This window comes from Rhamphochromis sp. 'chilingali', assembly GCF_963969265.1.
Source record: "Rhamphochromis sp. 'chilingali' genome assembly, chromosome: 17".
NCBI classification, from domain to species: Eukaryota; Metazoa; Chordata; class Actinopteri; order Cichliformes; family Cichlidae; genus Rhamphochromis; species Rhamphochromis sp. 'chilingali'.
The window spans coordinates 15,233,229-15,251,475 of NC_137944.1; the positions used below are offsets into that span (position 1 = coordinate 15,233,229).

General features: G+C 41.4%; 2 protein-coding genes across 4 annotated transcripts in view; both read right to left on the minus strand.

The window, feature by feature from the left end:
* Window positions 1-10,901, minus strand: part of rftn1a (raftlin, lipid raft linker 1a) — a 25,386-nt gene extending 14,485 nt beyond the window's left edge. The window contains exons 1-2 of one of the 2 annotated variants that reach the window (XM_080863605.1): window positions 10,669-10,901; window positions 4,187-4,338 (exon numbers count right to left, since the gene is read on the minus strand). In XM_080863605.1, the coding sequence (XP_080719731.1) occupies window positions 4,187-4,334 (148 nt within the window). In that variant the 5' untranslated portion in view covers window positions 4,335-4,338; window positions 10,669-10,901. Of the gene's footprint in view, window positions 1-4,186; window positions 4,339-10,645 lie in introns of both variants that reach the window. The other variant, XM_080863604.1, reaches the window with a different exon arrangement.
* A 679-nt stretch (window positions 10,902-11,580) lies between these two features.
* Window positions 11,581-17,529, minus strand: dazl (deleted in azoospermia-like). Of its 2 annotated transcripts, none has more exons than XM_080863611.1 (10): window positions 17,398-17,529; window positions 16,597-16,719; window positions 15,519-15,610; window positions 15,224-15,275; window positions 15,062-15,128; window positions 14,817-14,956; window positions 13,775-13,855; window positions 13,508-13,558; window positions 13,008-13,078; window positions 11,581-12,827 (listed from the first exon to the last, which is right to left on the minus strand). In XM_080863611.1, exons 1-9 carry the CDS (start codon window positions 17,398-17,400, stop codon window positions 13,034-13,036), a joined length of 654 nt encoding a protein of 217 aa, XP_080719737.1. In that variant the 5' UTR covers window positions 17,401-17,529; the 3' UTR covers window positions 11,581-12,827; window positions 13,008-13,033. The 2 variants fall into 2 exon arrangements, with proteins under 2 accessions (XP_080719737.1, XP_080719736.1); XM_080863610.1 differs by having other exon boundaries at window positions 13,489-13,558.
* Window positions 17,530-18,247: the final 718 nt, after the last annotated feature.

Consider the following 18,247-nt stretch of genomic DNA (forward strand, 5'->3'; position numbering starts at 1 on the left):
GAGGAACGATGTCCTCAGTACACACACTTTATGAGAAATGTCTCAGAGAAAGCGTCGGGTTCACAAAAAATGGCTGACAAGTACAAACCAGAGAGAAAAGGTTTTGCTGTGGTGAGAACACAGTGTGGCGCTTAAGGCACATACAGTGCCCATGTACTTGTGATGCTGTGAATTCCAGTCTGGCTCACTTTTGACACATAGCATCTCTCTGCCATCTTTGCTGGCATTCTCTCAAGGCCTTTTGCCAATAAGACTGAAACTGCAAAAAAAAAAAATGGGATGATTTGAACTACGTCAGGCTGACAAGCTCTCCGTTTTGAAAAATGTTGATATGCTTACCTTGAAAAAAAATGCGTCAGGCAATGTGCAGATGCCACAAGTGATGGATCTGTGGCATGCCAAATGCATCACATGAGATATTCTAATAGCAAGGCCATGTAAGGAAAAATCCGCCATAACGTTGTGGTGTGAGTGAAGTACACAAAAAATACTTCAATTATACACGCAAAACCATTGCAAAAACTGTGCGCATAACTCTGCTCGAAAATAAACTTGCCCACAGGTATGCAAAAGCACCGCAAACAGCTCCAGCTACACACACACACACACACAGGGACACACACAGAGCTGAGCATTAGACACATGTTGTAAGTTTTAATGAGCCGAGTGGGTCTCCATCTCTGCAGGGCAGCAGAAAGTCATCAGCAGAGTTCAGCTCCTCGCTGTCTGCTCCAGAGACCAGCGTTAGTCACACAGCATCACACCTAACTTCCTTCCTCACACGTCGGCAGAGTCCTGGCTCCCGCTCACTCGTTCTCACACCTCTAGCTCTCTCTCTCTCGACTTCTCCTCTCTCCTCACTCACAAGCTGCTCGTTCCCCTCCCCGCACCAGACCCAGCGAGCATTCACCACAACTCTTCTTTTTTTTTGTCCTCTGTTCTCTAATAAACCACCATGACTGCACTCTCCACTCTTTTCTACCTGGTTTTCCATTCTTTTCCATTTCTTCTGTTCATTACTGAGCAGATCTTCCACACCAAAGCCGGCCGGGTTTAAATGCCACACCTGGCTGTTAGATTTCATACATTCACGCTGACAATGTCGAGGTAACCGATCAGTGTTACAGCAGCGATAATGAAGATCATCGTACCTTTCGCCAAGCCAAGACGATCTGTCAAGCTACAGCAGACCGGTGATTAGAGAGTAATAAGACCGCTGAATAGAAGGAGACATTAGAATGGAGTCACGTGACGAGACGCGCCTTGACAAACCAAATAAATGGCCATGTGTGAACCGCAGGGCAAATGCCCGAAATGTTGAACATATTTCTCCTCATCCTCCTTGGATTAATCACAGGGTTGCCGTGACCCGGAGCTGGGCTTAGTCACATGGAAAACAAATAATATTTTTCTTTTTTAGCTCAACCACTGCGAGAGCTCAGAAAACAAAGGCTGACACTGTATCATCAGCAACATTGTTTCTGGTGAGTTTCATCACTCAGCGGTCAAAGGTCAAGTTAGAAATCACACTGTGTTCCTCCTCACTCTGAACATTAAGTTCCTCTTCCCGAGAACACAACTTAGTTTAATAAACAGCCATCCAGTCTCCCATATTTCACAGCGGCACCGGGGAAAATATTTGTTTTTCGTTACTGTGGAGGAGTCATCAAGTCACGCTGGCAGGGAAATAATACTATTAATGGAAGCCAAATTGAATTAAAGCACGCATTTGACCGTGGGTTTCCTCAATGACACAGGCTGACATACAGATTCCTCTATCTGCCTCCTACATACACACAAACACATACACGCGCACACACACAAATACAAATAAATCCCTTTGCTGGGAATGAGGTCTCTCAATCTCCACAAACAATCAGATAATCCTCCAGGAATCCTTCAATTCTCTTGGTCTCTCTATCACAAATGGAGAGAGAGGGGCCGGCATATACACTCTCACAGACACACACACACACACACACACACACACACACACACACACACACACACACACACACACACACACACACAATCAATTCATAGTAGCTGTGTTTATCCTAAAATAGTCTACCAATCTTAAGCAGCTCAGGTGGCGTCAGTGAGTTTACCATATAAATGACCTGCCTGTCTGTTGAAAGATAACACTAACTCTGTTGACTAAGTGCTATGAAGTGTTTTTTTGTGTGTGAATGTAGCACCGTGGATGCTTATATGATCACCGTGTAAGAGTGTGTGTGGTCCTCCTGTATCTATATGTGTGTATGCTGCGGCACATGTGATTAGACAATTTATCTGCTACCGCCTTCAGCAACAAGGAAGACAAGCAATCCTCATGTCTATTGTCTGTTTTGGTCACCACCATTTGGGGTTGCCATATTTCTCTCTGCCAACACTAGAGCCTAACCCACTTGCCAAACATAACAGGGCTGGCTGAAAACGAAGCCGACTGGCAACCGGACCAGTGCCACTTGGCTGTGGCTTTGTGCCTGCTGTCTGTTACACTGTTGCATTTGAAACTCGAACAGAAAAAGGATTTCGGTGAGCTGCTCGCACCTGCTTCTCCTTGTCAGGTGATGAAGTGCACAGCAGAGGGTCTTAGAAACATTAAGCCATAAGGCAAAGAGGCTTCGACGCAACGGTTTCTCCTTCACACCCCTATTTTTCCCCTCACGCCTTCTCTCCACAGACCACACCGGCATAATGGCAGAATTAGTATTTTTAGAAACCAAATGCCTCTTGAGGATTCTCATCAAATGTTCTAAAGACGCAGTCAGCATACACGCCCACGCATTATCATACACACAATTGTTCATATTTGCAAAACGGTGCAAACAAAAACGCGCATTTCCAAAGGCGGCATGTCGCGCACACTCGTCAGCTTTACTACACTGTCACTGTGAGAGGGAGCAGCAAAGGGATGTTAGAGGGCACTGCTGCAGCACAATAACAGCTGAATCTCAGAATTAGAGGCTTTGAACTCACTGCAACAGGAGCTGCACACAGAAACAACTTCAACTTATAAGCCACTTTCTTCCCTCAAGATACTTAATGTAGGAAAAAAAAGACAAGAGCTGCTGACCTAAACATTTCACTTGACTGTTTAAAGTTAGAATAGCTACTGTGGCTATTTTACGAGTAGTACACACACACATGCGTGCGCACAAATCTGTAACCAGAGTTCAGGATGACAAAGCAAAGGAGAGTTCGACATAAAACAGCAAACTACAGCAAACAACCAGGCTCAGTTTAAAGAATTCCTCCGAATCACTTTGGAATGGCCAAATGTGAAGGCACATTCCTCGGAGCCTCCTCCAGACTGGAACTGGGACAAACAGGAATCAGATCTAAATGAAGCTTGCCTGCTGCATATCAGGGCCAAGATTTATTCTTCTTATTTGAGCTGCGTCTGAAATCTCTATCAGTCATTCATTTAGTCAGTCACTCATTCATTGCTGTCATAACGATTGTTAGCAAGCAGAAGGATTCGGGAACTAAAATTTGTAAAGGCATCTTTAGATTCGCTCTGCCAAGAATCAATTATAAAACCGATCTATCGGTTACAAAGGAAACAAATACTGAGAGAGCTCTTGTTAAAGCCAATAGCTATTAGACTAAGCTGAAACAATATGGAACAGACAGATGATACTGCTAATGGGTGATGACTTAGTTTCTTATTTATGGTTCTGGCACTTAAGAAGGAATAACTCTCATCATCTGTTTTAACTTTTGTTACTGGTTAGCTGGAAAACTGAGTCAAGTATCCTGCAGCTCTTCCTTCCTTCAGTTTTGGCCTCTAGTAACCGTGGACTGTATTTGGCTATTTTAGCTGCTAATTACACACCTATGTTTGCCAGCTACTCACTCACTCGCTTTAACGTCAGTTTGGCACTTGGCAGGAGCTCATAGTCAGGTTGTCAGAGCTTTTTTTTCACCGTAGAAAACAGGATGGCATCAAAACCGTAAAGGCATAGGTCGTATAACTAATATAATGAGCTGAAGGATGCTGAGAAAAAGCTCCACACAGCTGATGTGACCAGCGATCTTGCCGTATGTGTTTCAGCGAGATTACGCAGGGCCAGCTTGAGCTCTCAAGAAGAACAAAGAAAACACCTGTACACATAAATGGGGATATGTTTCTGTCTGTTAAACAGAGATGACTGACAGGACGTGGAGCTGCACTTCATACCTTCTTTTCCCAACAGGAAATCCAGGAAGTGGTAGGTGTAGGCCACTCCTACTTTGGTCTCCACCTGAGGACGTCGGAGGGTGGAGTAAATGTTTCCTGGGCTGTGCCTCTCTTCGGTCTTGCGCAACTTTGGGAGCCTACACCCCATATCTCTGTGTGAGGAGAGGAGATGGGTGAGATTAGAAAGCTTGTTCAAAAGATCTGCGATGATAAGAAAAAAAAAAAAACAGAGAAGCATGGAACAAAGACTTGAGTGGGAGACATGGAATCGATTGAGTTTCTAAATATACAAAATGCATTAGCACTTCCAATAAAGTGTGTGATAGTCACACACAAACCTAAATCCATTTTTTGGGGGGGAGGTAATGTGTGTATCTAAGGTTTGCACGTTCATACCTCACACAGACACGTGTGCTGCTGTAGCGCACTGAAATATGAGAGCGTCAGCCATTACCTGTTTGGTGGGGTGTGATACGGGCATCTCCTAATCAAATAGGGCTGATTGAGAGCGACATGTTTGATCAGAACGAATTAAAGGAGAAATGAGACTGATTTCCTGCCCTGTCAAGCAGAGCGACACGAGACTAGATAGAAAGAGGAGAGGAGAGGGCAACCAAGGTATTAGGCATGTTGTACAGCTAACCAATTTATATGTTGATCCAAAGCTTGCCTTGAAGCACAAAGAAATCCGTGTTCTTTTAATAAATGTAAAAAAAAAATGATGTAAGGACATCAGATTGCCTTGAGAACAGGTGATTGGAAAAACAGCTCGGTGTATGGCTTGAAATTTCTCTGGAAAATGCTATAAATAATTGGGAACAGAAAGTAGAATTACAAAAAGAGGGGGGCAGAGAAAGGGGCTAAATGACAAGAGACTGGGGGGCGTGGCCAAAATCAAGCTAATCAGATGTGACAGGGTTGGCACTCTCCAAACATCTCCACAGATAAGCTTAATATTCCCGTCTACCACGGCCCGTAAGAGTCACAAGATGAGGCATCTGCATATCTATGGGTGCGAGTGTGTTCTTGTGAGCGTGTATATGTGTTCCCCAGGGCCAGGTCTATATCTGTATCGCCATATCTGTTCAGGGAGCATGGAGAATGACACAGACGCTCCCATTGGGCCAAGTGCATGGACATTAACTCGGCTAACGATCCCAACAGACTACATTAAGCCTGGTTTGCACATGCATGCATGTGCGTGTCTATGTGTGTGTGCGTTATGTGGGTTTGGGTGACTTACAGTTTTTATCGTATTGTACATGCATTTTTGAAAGGTTAAAAAGTTGCAAAAAATAAAAAGGGAAGCAGCTTTGTTATATTTTTGTAGGTCATCTGTCTTAAAAGAGTACACTCCGTTATAATAAATTTTGCAAAGAGAACATAATTAAAACTCATCATTCTTTCAATAGAACATGCTGCTTCATAATGAGGACAAATGAGGAGAGATGGAGGGATGATGCTTTGGGGGAAGGACAAGGAGAGAGTCAACAGCATATCTTATCAGATTGTCTCCCTTTTCCTCTTGACCCTTCTTAAACTCCCATAAACCATTAGATCTTCGCTGTCTCCTGTTCTTAATTTGCAGAACGCTCGCTCTTACGTCTTCTGTCCACCACCTTTGATTAGGGCCACTCCGTGCACACTGCTGGCACAATGGCCTTGATTATCCTTACAGTAAACTCTTCATTTTTCTCATTCTTGCTTTTTGTGTCCGTCTGATTGCCAGTCTTGCAACATCCTCTTTCTTGTCACCAGTTCTGACCTCTACATTTGCTTCATCCAACCACATTTCTTTTCTTAACATCTCTCCAGTCATGCCATTTCAGTCCTCACCTTGCCCGACCTCGCTTCTCACTGTGTCCCTCATATCACCGTGTGGACCCCAGGAAGAATAGATACTGCTGTGCTTTAGCTGATGGGAATTCCAATAAACTAAACCTTTGCCGCATCTATTGCCATGTGCCACTTCTAATCCTTTCTGTCTTTACAATATAACATTACAGTGTGCCCTTCCACACCCCCTGTCCTCTAGCCATCCATTCCCTTTGTCTGTTGTCTCACGAGTCTTCTCCCCTGCAGAGCCTACTAAGTCCCGTAAAAGTATTACAGTGTCTCCAGACAGGCAAACAGACAGTCGAGTAGGCCCCGAGTTATGACTGAGTTACAGCATGTACATCCACTCCTAAATATTTTCCCTCCTGGGCTCTACTTTAATACACTCTGTCTGCTGACGGGGGTAAAGGTAGGGTAATGTGGGGATGTTTAGCAGACTTCATCCTGGCTGGTTAGGGAATAGGGATTTAGGTTTGGGAGTAGATGGTAGGATCAAATTTAGGAGGGAGGAGGAAAGATGGGGAGTACAATCATATAGAAAGACAACAGTCTTCCATCACTTCCCTTGGATCTGCTCATCATCCGATTCCAAGTTTTGCCCCACTCCATGCAAAATCTTCAGACACATCACATCCATTCAAAGTCTCACTCCATTCACAAGGCACTATGCAACAGTGGGAAACCATCACCACTTGGGATAACACACTTACCGTTTTGATAGTAACAGCTGATTTAGTTGTTCTTAAATAAATTGTGATTGGTCTTGGTCCTGACTGGCCAACTGCTCTATTCTATTTATTCGACACCTCATTATCCCTTTCGTTGTATTCTGTATCTGTAATTGGACGCAACACTGAAATGAAAAACCTAGGTTGTAGTGCAACAGAAACTCGTCTGAGTTGAAGACTTGAGGCCTTTTTCGCTACACGCGAGGCCTTTTTCTCTACATGTCGACTTCAAACAGAATCTCTCGCTTGCTGTCGCGCAAACACACAGGCAAGAAAAGGCCTTGACAGCAAAAAAACATCCATTAAACGGGTAGAGACAGGAGAGGGAGACAGATAAAAGGAGAGAAGAAGAGAGAGAGGAGAGTGAAGAGGGAGACAGACAGGGAGTAGCAGAGGGCTTCTCATTAGAGAATCTCTTGTAACAGAGAGTTTTGAAATGACAGCAGATTTACGCGAGAGCATAATCCGTCTGCACTATGCCACCGCTCTGCTAACTCCTGTGCCACACGGGAAGGGGTGGGAGGGTGGGGGTGTGGGATGCCCGATTTCCAAGTAGCAATATTCATCGGCAGCAGAGTGAGAGCTAAATGATGGACGCAGGCTGTGGGAATTTCACAGTAAATGCAGATAGAACCACTTGGGAGTCACCACAATGGTGAAAAGCTGAAACTGGCATTTTCTGTCTGATACTGAACACTGTTATTGTTTTAGGTCTAACTTAATAGCATACCTGCATTAGGCCCCTCATAATCTATTGTATTAGTCGCTTTAGCTGAAAACAGTGGCATCTGGTGCGGTCTTCTGCAGCTGTTGCACATCTGCTTCAAGGTTTAATATGTTGTGTGTTCAGAGATGCTCTTCTGCATAACCTGCTTGTAAATAGGGGGGAATATCTGAGTTACTGTTGCCTTCCTGTCAGCTTAAAGTAGTCTGGCCATTGTCCTCTGAAATCTCCCATCAACGAGGCATTTTTCCCCAAGGAACTGCTGCTCACTGGATATTTTCTCTTTCTGGACCATTCTCTGTAAACTCTAGAGACGGTCGTGTGTAACAATCTCATCAGATCAAGACCAGCCCATCTGGCACCAACAACCATGCCAGATACAAAGTCACTTAAATTGCCTTTCTTCCCCATTTTGATGAACCTCCCATACTGAAGTTCATTTTGAACATCTTGACATATCTACATGACTAAATGAACTCTTGTTTTAGCGTTTTATTGTTTAATAAACTAAATAAAAATAAATAAACTAAAAAACAAAACAGATGCATATAAATGTGACACTTCTTGAATGTGTAGGAGTTTTTTTTTTAAACAACCTTATACACAAATACACCCTAAAATCATTTACTGACATTTGACATCTTCCCAAAAATACAATAGAACAAAAGAGGAAATCCTACCTGTGTGCGTGTGTGTGTGTGTGTCTATGTGTGTGTGTGTCTGTGTGTTGACTGATCAGGGCAAGTTGCCAATTATTTAAAAGCAATGGAGAATGTCAGCGCTTGGCTGCAATATATTCCAGTATGTGCTGCTACAAAAATAGAGATGTTTCCATCATACACAGAAACATGGATCAGCATATTTACAAGTAAATCATCTGAACTAAAAGGTCAGTCCTCTGACTGCTGGTAAGGCTCAGATTCAGACAGGTTTCTCTCTCTTAGCTCTTTATGCTGTCAGACAGAGCAGACACACCTTATATGGTCATCTCAGGTGCACAGCTCTGGATGTGATCCCCAACCACCAGCCATTCAAATCTTCTGCTTATGAGGGGCAGCCAATCACAAGAAAACTGACTTAAAAGAAGAGGGAGAGATGCACTCTGGGCCAGCGTAAAATAAGCAAGGATTACTCTAAACTGTGACTTTAAGTATATTATTATCAGAGTAATAACATTAATATCTCTTCGCTATTTGCTAGCATAATGAAATACTAACCAAATTCTAATGAAAACCACATGCTTATTTAAACCAAATGATTACAGTAGTCTAATTTACAGTTTCTGGGATAGTAAAAATATAACAGGGGCTTGAAACTGTACCATGCTTGTTACCAGAAGTTAAAGAAGAGTGTTTGCTTATGCTTGCTGCAAAAGGCAGCTTATAGTGCTTGTTATCTTGTGTATCTGTTGCACTAAAGTGATTTATAGCTACAAAGAGGCAAATAAAACAGTCACTGCTAGCTTCTATTTTACTTTATGGGCCAACTTTAAAAGCCACAATTTGCACTATTTGTGAGTGGATGGCATTATAAATAGGTTAGTGTACATGCAGAGTTTTGTTATTAGTTTATCTTATTCCCCTTTAAAATCTATGTATTTGTTGAATTTATATATATTTTATATAAAATATGTTTCAAATATTATTTTTCTATTTTATATGACATATTTTAAGTCCATTGTTCAGTACTTTGGTCAGTGGTTACTGTTTTTAAAACGCTTTATAAATAAAGTTGGCTTGGCTCCCAAAATAGTTTGGAACTCTGATTTAAGTCACGCAGTTTACGCAGTTGTTTAACAGTAAATCAAGGCACTATAATGAAAACTGCATGCTTATTTTAGCTATCTTACATACATGCGTTTGCACAGTATTTCACTGAATTTCAAAATTAGAGGTGACAGACTAAGCCCTGGGGCGACAGCTCACCTCCCACTGGGTGGGGAGCTCCACTCAGATCCTATTCAAGCATGATGGACGCTGATCATCAGGAAAGAGAAGGGGAAAAAATACAATGAGGCAAAAGGAGACAGAGAGAGTGATAAAAGACAGGCAGGGAGCAGAGAGGGAGCATGTCAAGTTGCTAGGAGCGAAGTGTGACTCCCCCTAAGCAACAAAGTAGTCACCTCAAACGGTGTTTTAATGAGGATGCACTGGGAGGATAAAAACAAATTATGACATTGATGTATTGGTCTGTCTCACAGCTTCTCGCACAGCCTATTTTTCTTTTCTTTTCTTTTTTTAAAGCACAGTTTATGAACAAAGGAAGATGGCTTAGACTGGAGCATCAATTTACTAAGCCCCGAGGTTCCTGAATCCATCATACACGGGCCTATTAGACTGGATATCAGAGGAGCGAGAATAACTGGTGACACAGAGAACATCAGGCAGCTCTTAGCACGGCCAGTATGATAAACTGGGTGTCAGTCACCGCTGTTGCTGTACAGTGAGCAGTCATACATACCCGTGTAACTAATCGCTGTCCCGTGCATTTTGTGAGCGCAGCCTAGCTTGAAATTACATGTTTCTGGTTTTCCTTTCCCTCCCCCCCTCTCTGGTGTGTTCAACCCCAACCACACACACACAACACGTGGCTGGCTGGTGGAGCCCGTTAACGGCGGTAGTTTAGTGAACGGGAAATGATACATGACAGGGCGCTTACGCACCAAATCCTTCACGATGTGACGCGCGCGCACACACGCACACACACGTGCGCTTTTCCATCTCCGCTCGGCACATTTAGCTTACTCCGTCACGCTATATCTTGAGTTCACTTCAACCTGTGACAGTGAGCAGAAGGCTTATTCATTTCGTTCCGCCATGAATATAAATGGCACACAACATCACACAAATCAAATGACTGTCTGAACGTCTAAACCAAAAGCATTTCTCTAGCTGTCACCGGTGTTTTATAGTGCAAGGCTCCCAAATCTAAAGTAAAAAAAGAACTAAAGAAAGAAGGATTTCTTACTCTTGGAAACGCAACCCCGCCTTTTAAGTTGTTTTGAAAGCTGTACGCTCTAGAAGATAAGTTACTCAACAGTGAGAAAAGTTATATAAACATTATGTGCACTTTAAAAAAAAATGCGCAAACTCCAAACGCCAAGAATCATATATACATTGCTCCCATTACTTTACAGAAATTAAAGAAAACCCTATAGTTGTTTTTACTCACGATCACGCAAGTCCCGGTCTTACGGTGTACTGGAAACCTCCTCACGCTTGAGTCAGTCTACGCGCTTCCCTCTCCTCTCTCTTATTTCTTTGCCGTGTGCGCTCCAGTCACTGCTGCTGGAATGAGACGCACTCACTCTCCTCTCTGACAGCTCCAATAGGTAGAAAACACGAATCCTTCATTTAGAAACAACTGACTTCACTGCAGGCTAGCGATAAAGTCCCTCTTCCTCCCTGCAGCAGCAGCGTGTGGTGGAGACGAGTGAAGGAGAGGGCGGTTTATCTCATCCTCTCTCCTCCTTCCTGTTGTTCCTCACTCGCTGCTCTAGGTTTGGATTCTCTGAAACACTTTAGGAGAAATATGCACCCCTTTAGATGAGGGAGGAAAAAAAAGTTACCTCAATGACTACCCCAGGGTAATTTACAGATGTTTTTGCTCCAATAAGTAGTCACAAGTCACATTCTGGGTACTATTGGGGTCATTAGGCTCTGAGACTTTTGTTTTTCCAAGGGCTACCCCCCTTTTAAAATTCATATTTCATAAGAAGCAATCCAGACTTATCCATAATTCAGAAACGTCTGACTGAGGGGGGTGGGTGCGGTTTGGTGGGTGGCCACAGGGCTGAACAGAGCACCCTGGGGAACCCTGTCACACCACCAGACTGTGACAAAAACAAAAAACTGTGACCAGGAGATGATGGGCTTGTTGCCAGGGAAAGACAGGCAATCCAACCCTGACTGAAAACTAGCAGCCACAGACAGGCTTATGAGGCCTGGGAGCAGCAGCTGCAACCGGTATGTTGCCTGTCTGTACCTCCACACAGATCACCAAAGTATGACAAACAGGAAGTTTCAAAATAAGCAAGAGATGGAAAAACATTAACAGCCTCAAATGATAACACATTTCAACTTTTATTTATCAACAAACCCTGAAAAACATGAACAGTAACAACCCTAACAGTGCTGTGCCCAGGCTCTCTGAACAAAACAACACAATCATGTCTGCGCACAGCAACAAGACCTCAGAGGTCAATCTCCATATGTAACTACACAGAACTGGGTCAAAGAAAAGCCGTGATGTACACCACACACCAATGTGCATTTTCAATCACACAAAGCTACTTCTACTATTAAACCTCAAACACATTTTAAGTGCACTTACTGGAAGAAAAATGCCTAAAAACATTTCTCAATTATGACATATCTGTAAAACACTTTGTGTAAACTGCACTAAAATCCCAAAACAAATACAAACTAAACCCTAACAGTGAACCTTGTCTTAAAGAGATGAAATACAGCATATTGTTTTAAATCATGTCCTTCATTTTTTAAGTATGAGTTGATTAATGAGTTATTGTAAACAAAAATTATGCCGTGATTGTCCTCGAGTGTGGAACCACTGGACAAACATTAGACCAATGATGAAGATGAGAAGTAAGTAATAATGATGAGGCGACTGAGATTGGTTTACTGCCTCAACCTACACCCCATGAATCTAAATAAACAACAACCAAAAAAAAAAAAAAAAAAAAAAGGAAAAAAGGAGGGTGGTGCGCTCCAAATTAATGGAATGACCAAGTGCTCTTATGCTATAGTAAACAAGTTAATGAAGATTATTAATCTGAGGAGCATTAGACCAGAACTTGAGTTAGAAGACAAATATGCCAATGCTGAAAAAAACAGATTGAGGTCAAGACATTGTAGTAATATACAAATATATACATATGTACAGAGAGCCCAAGCACAGGATAAAACCCTCCAACCAAACATTTAAAATAATTCCAAAAGTAAATTAAAACTAAAATATAAATAAGCACAAAAGGTGGGCTTAAAAAAGTCGTCCCGTTCTATGTTTGGGATACTTAAAAAGAAAGAAACAAACAAAAAAAAAGTGATCCCATGTGCCAGCTGGTTTGGTGAGGGTGCTTTGCTCTTCCTGTGCTGTCACTGTGATCCATGTGGGTTAAAAGCAGCTGACTGCAGGTCAGCACTACAAATTGTAATTGTGGGATGAGATTAGCTGAAGTGTAAAGATCATGCAGTTTGGTGTTAAAATGGCTCTCAAACGTTTGAGGCATGGAATGAGAGGCGAGGGCATTTGGAAAACAGCCTGAAGAGTTGGGTTACTCCAGATGTCCAGAGTATCAAGGTGTAATCTTGTCTAAATTCTGACTCCCTGAGGCCTGCAGAGAAAGGACAAATAAATAAATCGCAAGTAAGTAAAGTTGTTTTCCCAAATCACACAGACAAACAGAAAAAGTCTTTTTAAAAGCGTTGGTCAAACATTTTTGCTTTGTGTGACTTTAGTAAAGATTAACAAAGTTCTTAGGAAAATACAACCATTTGCAGTGGTTCTGCTTTACCTGGCATGGTTCTCAGTAGCTGTGGACTACAGCACAGTCAGCATGGTCTGGACTCCACAGTCCACAAAGCTCTGGAAACAAAGTGTAACACAAGAAAAAGAGTTTGGTGGAATAATCCTATAGATGTGCTTCAAAGACATGAACAACTACAAAAACAAGCACAAACAGAAAAGCACTGGATGTGTCATGAATTGTCAAGCCCACAAAATTAACTTTTGTGGAAAAAAGGGAAGGTTAGAGTGCATTGTTGAGCCATTCTTCAGGATGCCAACACAGGCCAGACAACACCATCTAGTGGTGTACATGGACATCACAGTTCTGGACAACAATGACTTTTGTTCCTAGAGGGGCAAACCAAAAACGGAGGGAAAAGAAAAGAAGGGAAAAAACGAAAAAGAAAAAACAAGGTTCATCTGCAATAGTTAACCAATTCTCAAAGAACATCTGTTTAGTCTTTCTTTTTAATGACTTCTATTCTTACTCCTATTCAATGCAGTCACCTGATTGACAGGCCGTGTCCTCTGGTCCGGCGTCCAGGGAGGTGGGGTGTACTGTGTATGAGGGGAGAGGCGTCAGCTGTCAAACAGAGGGCAACAGACAAACCCAGACTCGCTACTATAGGAGGACGGGAGGGTATGTTGGATTGTGGGGTAAGCAGGGCCAGGTGTACTTTAACCAGATTGAACCCCTCATCTCACATGCAGGAGCATATGTGCAATGGCTGCGAGACCCTTTGTGTGGGGGTGTGTGTTTTTGTGTGCGTGTACCTGATAGGCATAGGCATTCTGCGCGTAATTCACTGGCATCTGCGGGATCATGACCCCTCCAAAGTTGGCATAGGAGTATGGCTGCAATCAAAGCCAGTAACAACACATGAAACCACAGCACAGAGTTTGTAGAGCCAAACAACATACCATTTACTGAATAACCGGCCAATTTGGAGATTATTTATAACAAAGCTACTTACAATTGTTGCCTTTTCAATTAAAGTTATACATTATTGTACACTTTGCAACTTTATTCTTTGTGAGGATTAACCAACTGTCTCAGCAAATACATGTTCCATTTTATATTTCAGAAGTATTATCACTGGAGAAAACACAAAACAAATATATATATATATATATATACTTAAAAAGAGACTCCAACTAAAAACAAAAACAACATGACAATAAAATTCTAAACATTTTACAAATTACAATGATAAAACTTGAATAGCTCCGTTTGTTAAACTCACATTCATTAAAATAGGTTAACAACTTCACTGAACATCATCGCACTAGTTTCTTGGCATTATTCCATCCATGCATGTTTTTTTTCTCCAGTAATTGCATGGAGTTTCTCAGCTGTGACTGACAAATCACATTGCCCTCATCTTCCACCTGTTTTCCTCCTTTTCTAGTGGTCTGTTGCCGTTTTTCCCAACCACATTTATTTTGATGTAAAAACTTCTTTTTTTTTTCTCCCCCCACTTGTGCTGTTTCACTGGATACAACAAGTACCATCTCAAATGTTTCAGCCTGCTTTTTACTTTATCCCCCATAAAAACCACCACCAGTCCCAAGGAAACACTATTGTATCAATTTCTACATGGAAATTCTTTTGTTTTTGCTCAAGCAGCCGCCTGACTTGTGTTTTACAATAGCTTTGGCACTTTCTTGATGATCAATCTAAAGGTAACCATGTTTTCTTATCTAAAATTGGTGGTTATGGTAATATGTAGTTTGTGAGCAAGCGCTTATCGATTACAAATGATCAGCATTTAACAACATTCAATAACAATCTGAAGGTAATTTCAGTGTAAGATACCTGATTGTATGGGTTGCCTCCGTTTATGATGGGCGAAGGTTGTGGCACCCCACCTCCCATGGGTGAGCAGCAAGCACAGTAGAAGTACTGGGTGGGATTCACCCAAGGAGCGGGGCCAACCAGACGCGACGGCATCGACCCTGGATGTGGGGTGGGGGGAATCAGTTTGGCATTAACATTATAAACCCTATTTAGTGAAAACAGAACAATAAGTACATGCACTACCCAACAAACAGAATACATACGAGAGACCCTTTCTTTCATGATGGCAGGGCCCAACTTGAGTTTCCGTCCCTTAAAACTGATCTGTTGCTATGGCAAAAATATTTACAGAAAATATATATTATTATTATTCCACATTAGACATATGCATAGACACAAAATAGATCCAATGACGGGCTTCTTACCTCAATGACTGACTGAATGTTGACATCTTCACTGAAGTACACAAATCCATAACTAGGAACAAACACACAAAATAAATCAGAATATCCAAATATATCGAAGAAGTAATAACATTCAGTCTGAAATGTAAGTAGATTAATAAACTTCACTAATACTTCTACATGTTCAATAATCTGATCATCACACTCCAAAATTTAACCTCAGTACGTTGAAACAGAAAGTGAAGCAATAGTCATTTCATTACCTCTTCAAAATCTGGGAGCAAAACCCGAATTACTCTGAACAGAAAAAACTTACCCTTTGCAGATTCCTCCACGGTATGTGATAATCTTTACTTCCTTAACAGTACCATATCTTGCAAAGAAGTCCCGGATTTCATTTTCATCCACCTAAAGATTAAAACAAGTGAAGAGAGAAACCAGATTTTTAGCAGACTGGTAACCTGTCCAGGGTGTATCACACCTGACTCCACAGGCTCCTGACAAATCTCTTCATTTTCATGTGATTTTCAATAGATTTATAAACAAAATTCTTAAGAAAATACCCAGAAAAGTCCTATTATTCCCAGGCCATCTGAGAGATGTAATCTCTCCAGCATGTCCCAGGTCTGTTCTGGGGTCTCCTCCTCCTTTCAAGTAGTGTCTCTACTGTGAGCTGCAGTGCCTGGCTATTGCCACATGTTCTAATTAATACGTTTTAAAAGAACCATGTAGTTTGTTTTTTTTTCTTCTCGAAATGTGTGCGGTTAAAGAAAGCAAATTATTTTTCTTTAAATTTTTGCTCGATATGTTAAACCCCGCCCCAAAAAAGGATTATACACAATTCACCAAATTTAGAGTGGCATGTATGTATAATTTTAAGTGATTTAAATTTTAATTATTAATAATTTTTAATGTCATATTTTAGCTTATATTGGTAAATGGGCTCTAGTAAACAGGATTCACAAATTGTAACATATAAGAAAAAGAAATTACCTCTTTTACAAGCATCCTTAATAGTCTGCGTTTTTCTACCCTACTCTGTGTTCCACACTATAATCAATCGAGTCCTTTTTAGCCACTGAAAATACATTCGTATCACTGTTTTGTTGCTTTTCTTGCAATTTCTGCTGCCCTATGACCAGCTCTGTCTTGAAATTAACACTTCTAATATTAACTAGTATTAAGCTAAATAAGTAAAGGATATTCAAGAGTTCAAAAAACAACTGCTGCTTCTGCCCTATGAAAGGAGTATTCTGTGTGACTCAAAATGACTTTTTATCAGTAATGAGATATGTTAGCGTAAAGGTCAACAAGTCTTTTACAACAACTTAAAATACTGGCGTTTTTTGGCAAATGTCGGATAATACTTTCTGGCTTGACAGCTTCGGCATTACCTTCATGTCGATCCCGCCAACAAAGAGGGCATTAGGAGTCAATTTGCCCTCAGGTAAGATGTATCCATTTGACAACTTCAAAGAAGATAAGGTCTGGTTAGCGCTTCTGGGCTTGTTGATATCCTTAAAATTTAAAAAAGAAAGAAAACAACAAACAAGCCATTTCAATTCACAAGCTTATATTTCGGGAATATACCTATCTCTACAAGATCGCGAGTGTGCCTAACATGCGTTCGCTACTCGGAACTGCCACCATGTGATGGCTGCTGGCCCAACCACTAAAACCAATTTAAAAGTGCAGACTTATTTAAGTTACAAAACTTTACTGTAGATTTAGCATTAACTACCCTTGTAAAGATCATATAGTGTCTAAGCCTTATTTTTAATGCGATTTCCCGCAAAAAAAAAAATCAGCTTGTTCAGGCACTGATGCTAGCAGTAGTGCACCGAGGTCTTCGACATATAAATCTTTAAAAAAAATAGAAACTACAAAATAATAAAACAGTATGAAAACACAAGTTTGTTTCGTAAGCCATGTAATTTATGTTAACATTACCTTTTTTCCTTTTTTTTAACAGTTATTGTTAAATGTGGCTTAAATGGGCTGTTAGCTAAAGCAAGTGCGCCTTTTTAACTTTAGCAGGCAAGTTCAAGCTATCAACTAGCTAGCTAAGAGAAAGTTAGCACAGTGATGACTGGTGAGCCGCCGTACCAATTAAGAAGTTAACAAGTACAATAACCTGCATCACTAAGACTGTTGTGCTACACTTTCGGGTGCAGAAATTTAACAGTGGAACTTACCATGTCTAAAACCTGACCAGACACACTGAAAGGTACGCCGTCGACCTTGTTCTGCCCGACAACAGTGACCTCCACCCGTGGTGAAACCACGCCCACCCAGTCCACGTGACTAACTCAAGCAGGACGTGAGTAATGTCATTATTTTCATAATTTTGTTAAGTTAAATAGCATGGAATAATGAAATAGCTGCAAATTAAAATCTCTCAATCGTATGTAAACTTATATGAAAAGTTTTGATGACTCACAATTTGACTCGGTGCTGTGTTTTACATATGCAACAGAATTTATGTGATATATATATATATATATATATATATATATATATATATATATATATATATATATATATATATATATATATATATTGTCGGACATAGTGGTGGTAGACAAACAGAAGAAGACGGCCGTAGTGATCGATGTAGCGGTTCCCAATGACAGCAATATCAGGAAGAAGGAACACGAGAAGCTGGAGAAATACCAAGGGCTCAGAGAAGAGCTCGAGAGGATGTGGAGGGTGAAGGTAACGGTGGTCCCCGTGGTAATCGGAGCACTAGGTGCGGTGACTCCCAAGCTAGGCGAGTGGCTCCAGCAGATCCCGGGAACAACATCGGAGATCTCTGTCCAGAAGAGCGCAGTCCTGGGAACAGCTAAGATACTGCGCAGGACCCTCAAGCTCCCAGGCCTCTGGTAGAGGACCCGAGCTTGAAGGATAAACCGCCCGCAGGGGCGTGCTGGGTGTTTTTTTTATATATATATATATAGTATTTTGTATTTTGCATGCACTATATGTATTCATCGTTTTATATCAATGTTAATGCTATATCAGAAGTATATTTGATGTGTGGTATAT

Excerpts from the sequence above, each read along its gene's own strand:
- dazl (XM_080863610.1), bottom strand. Across the intron at positions 15,611-16,596 it reads TTGGCGGGATCGACATGAAG|GTGGATGAAAATGAAATCCG; the intron begins GTAATGCCGAAG and ends TTTAATCTTTAG. Across the intron at positions 13,079-13,488 it reads GGTGACTGCATTGAATAGGA|AGCTTTGTGGACTGTGGAGT; the intron begins GTAAGAATAGAA and ends CTTTGTTTCCAG.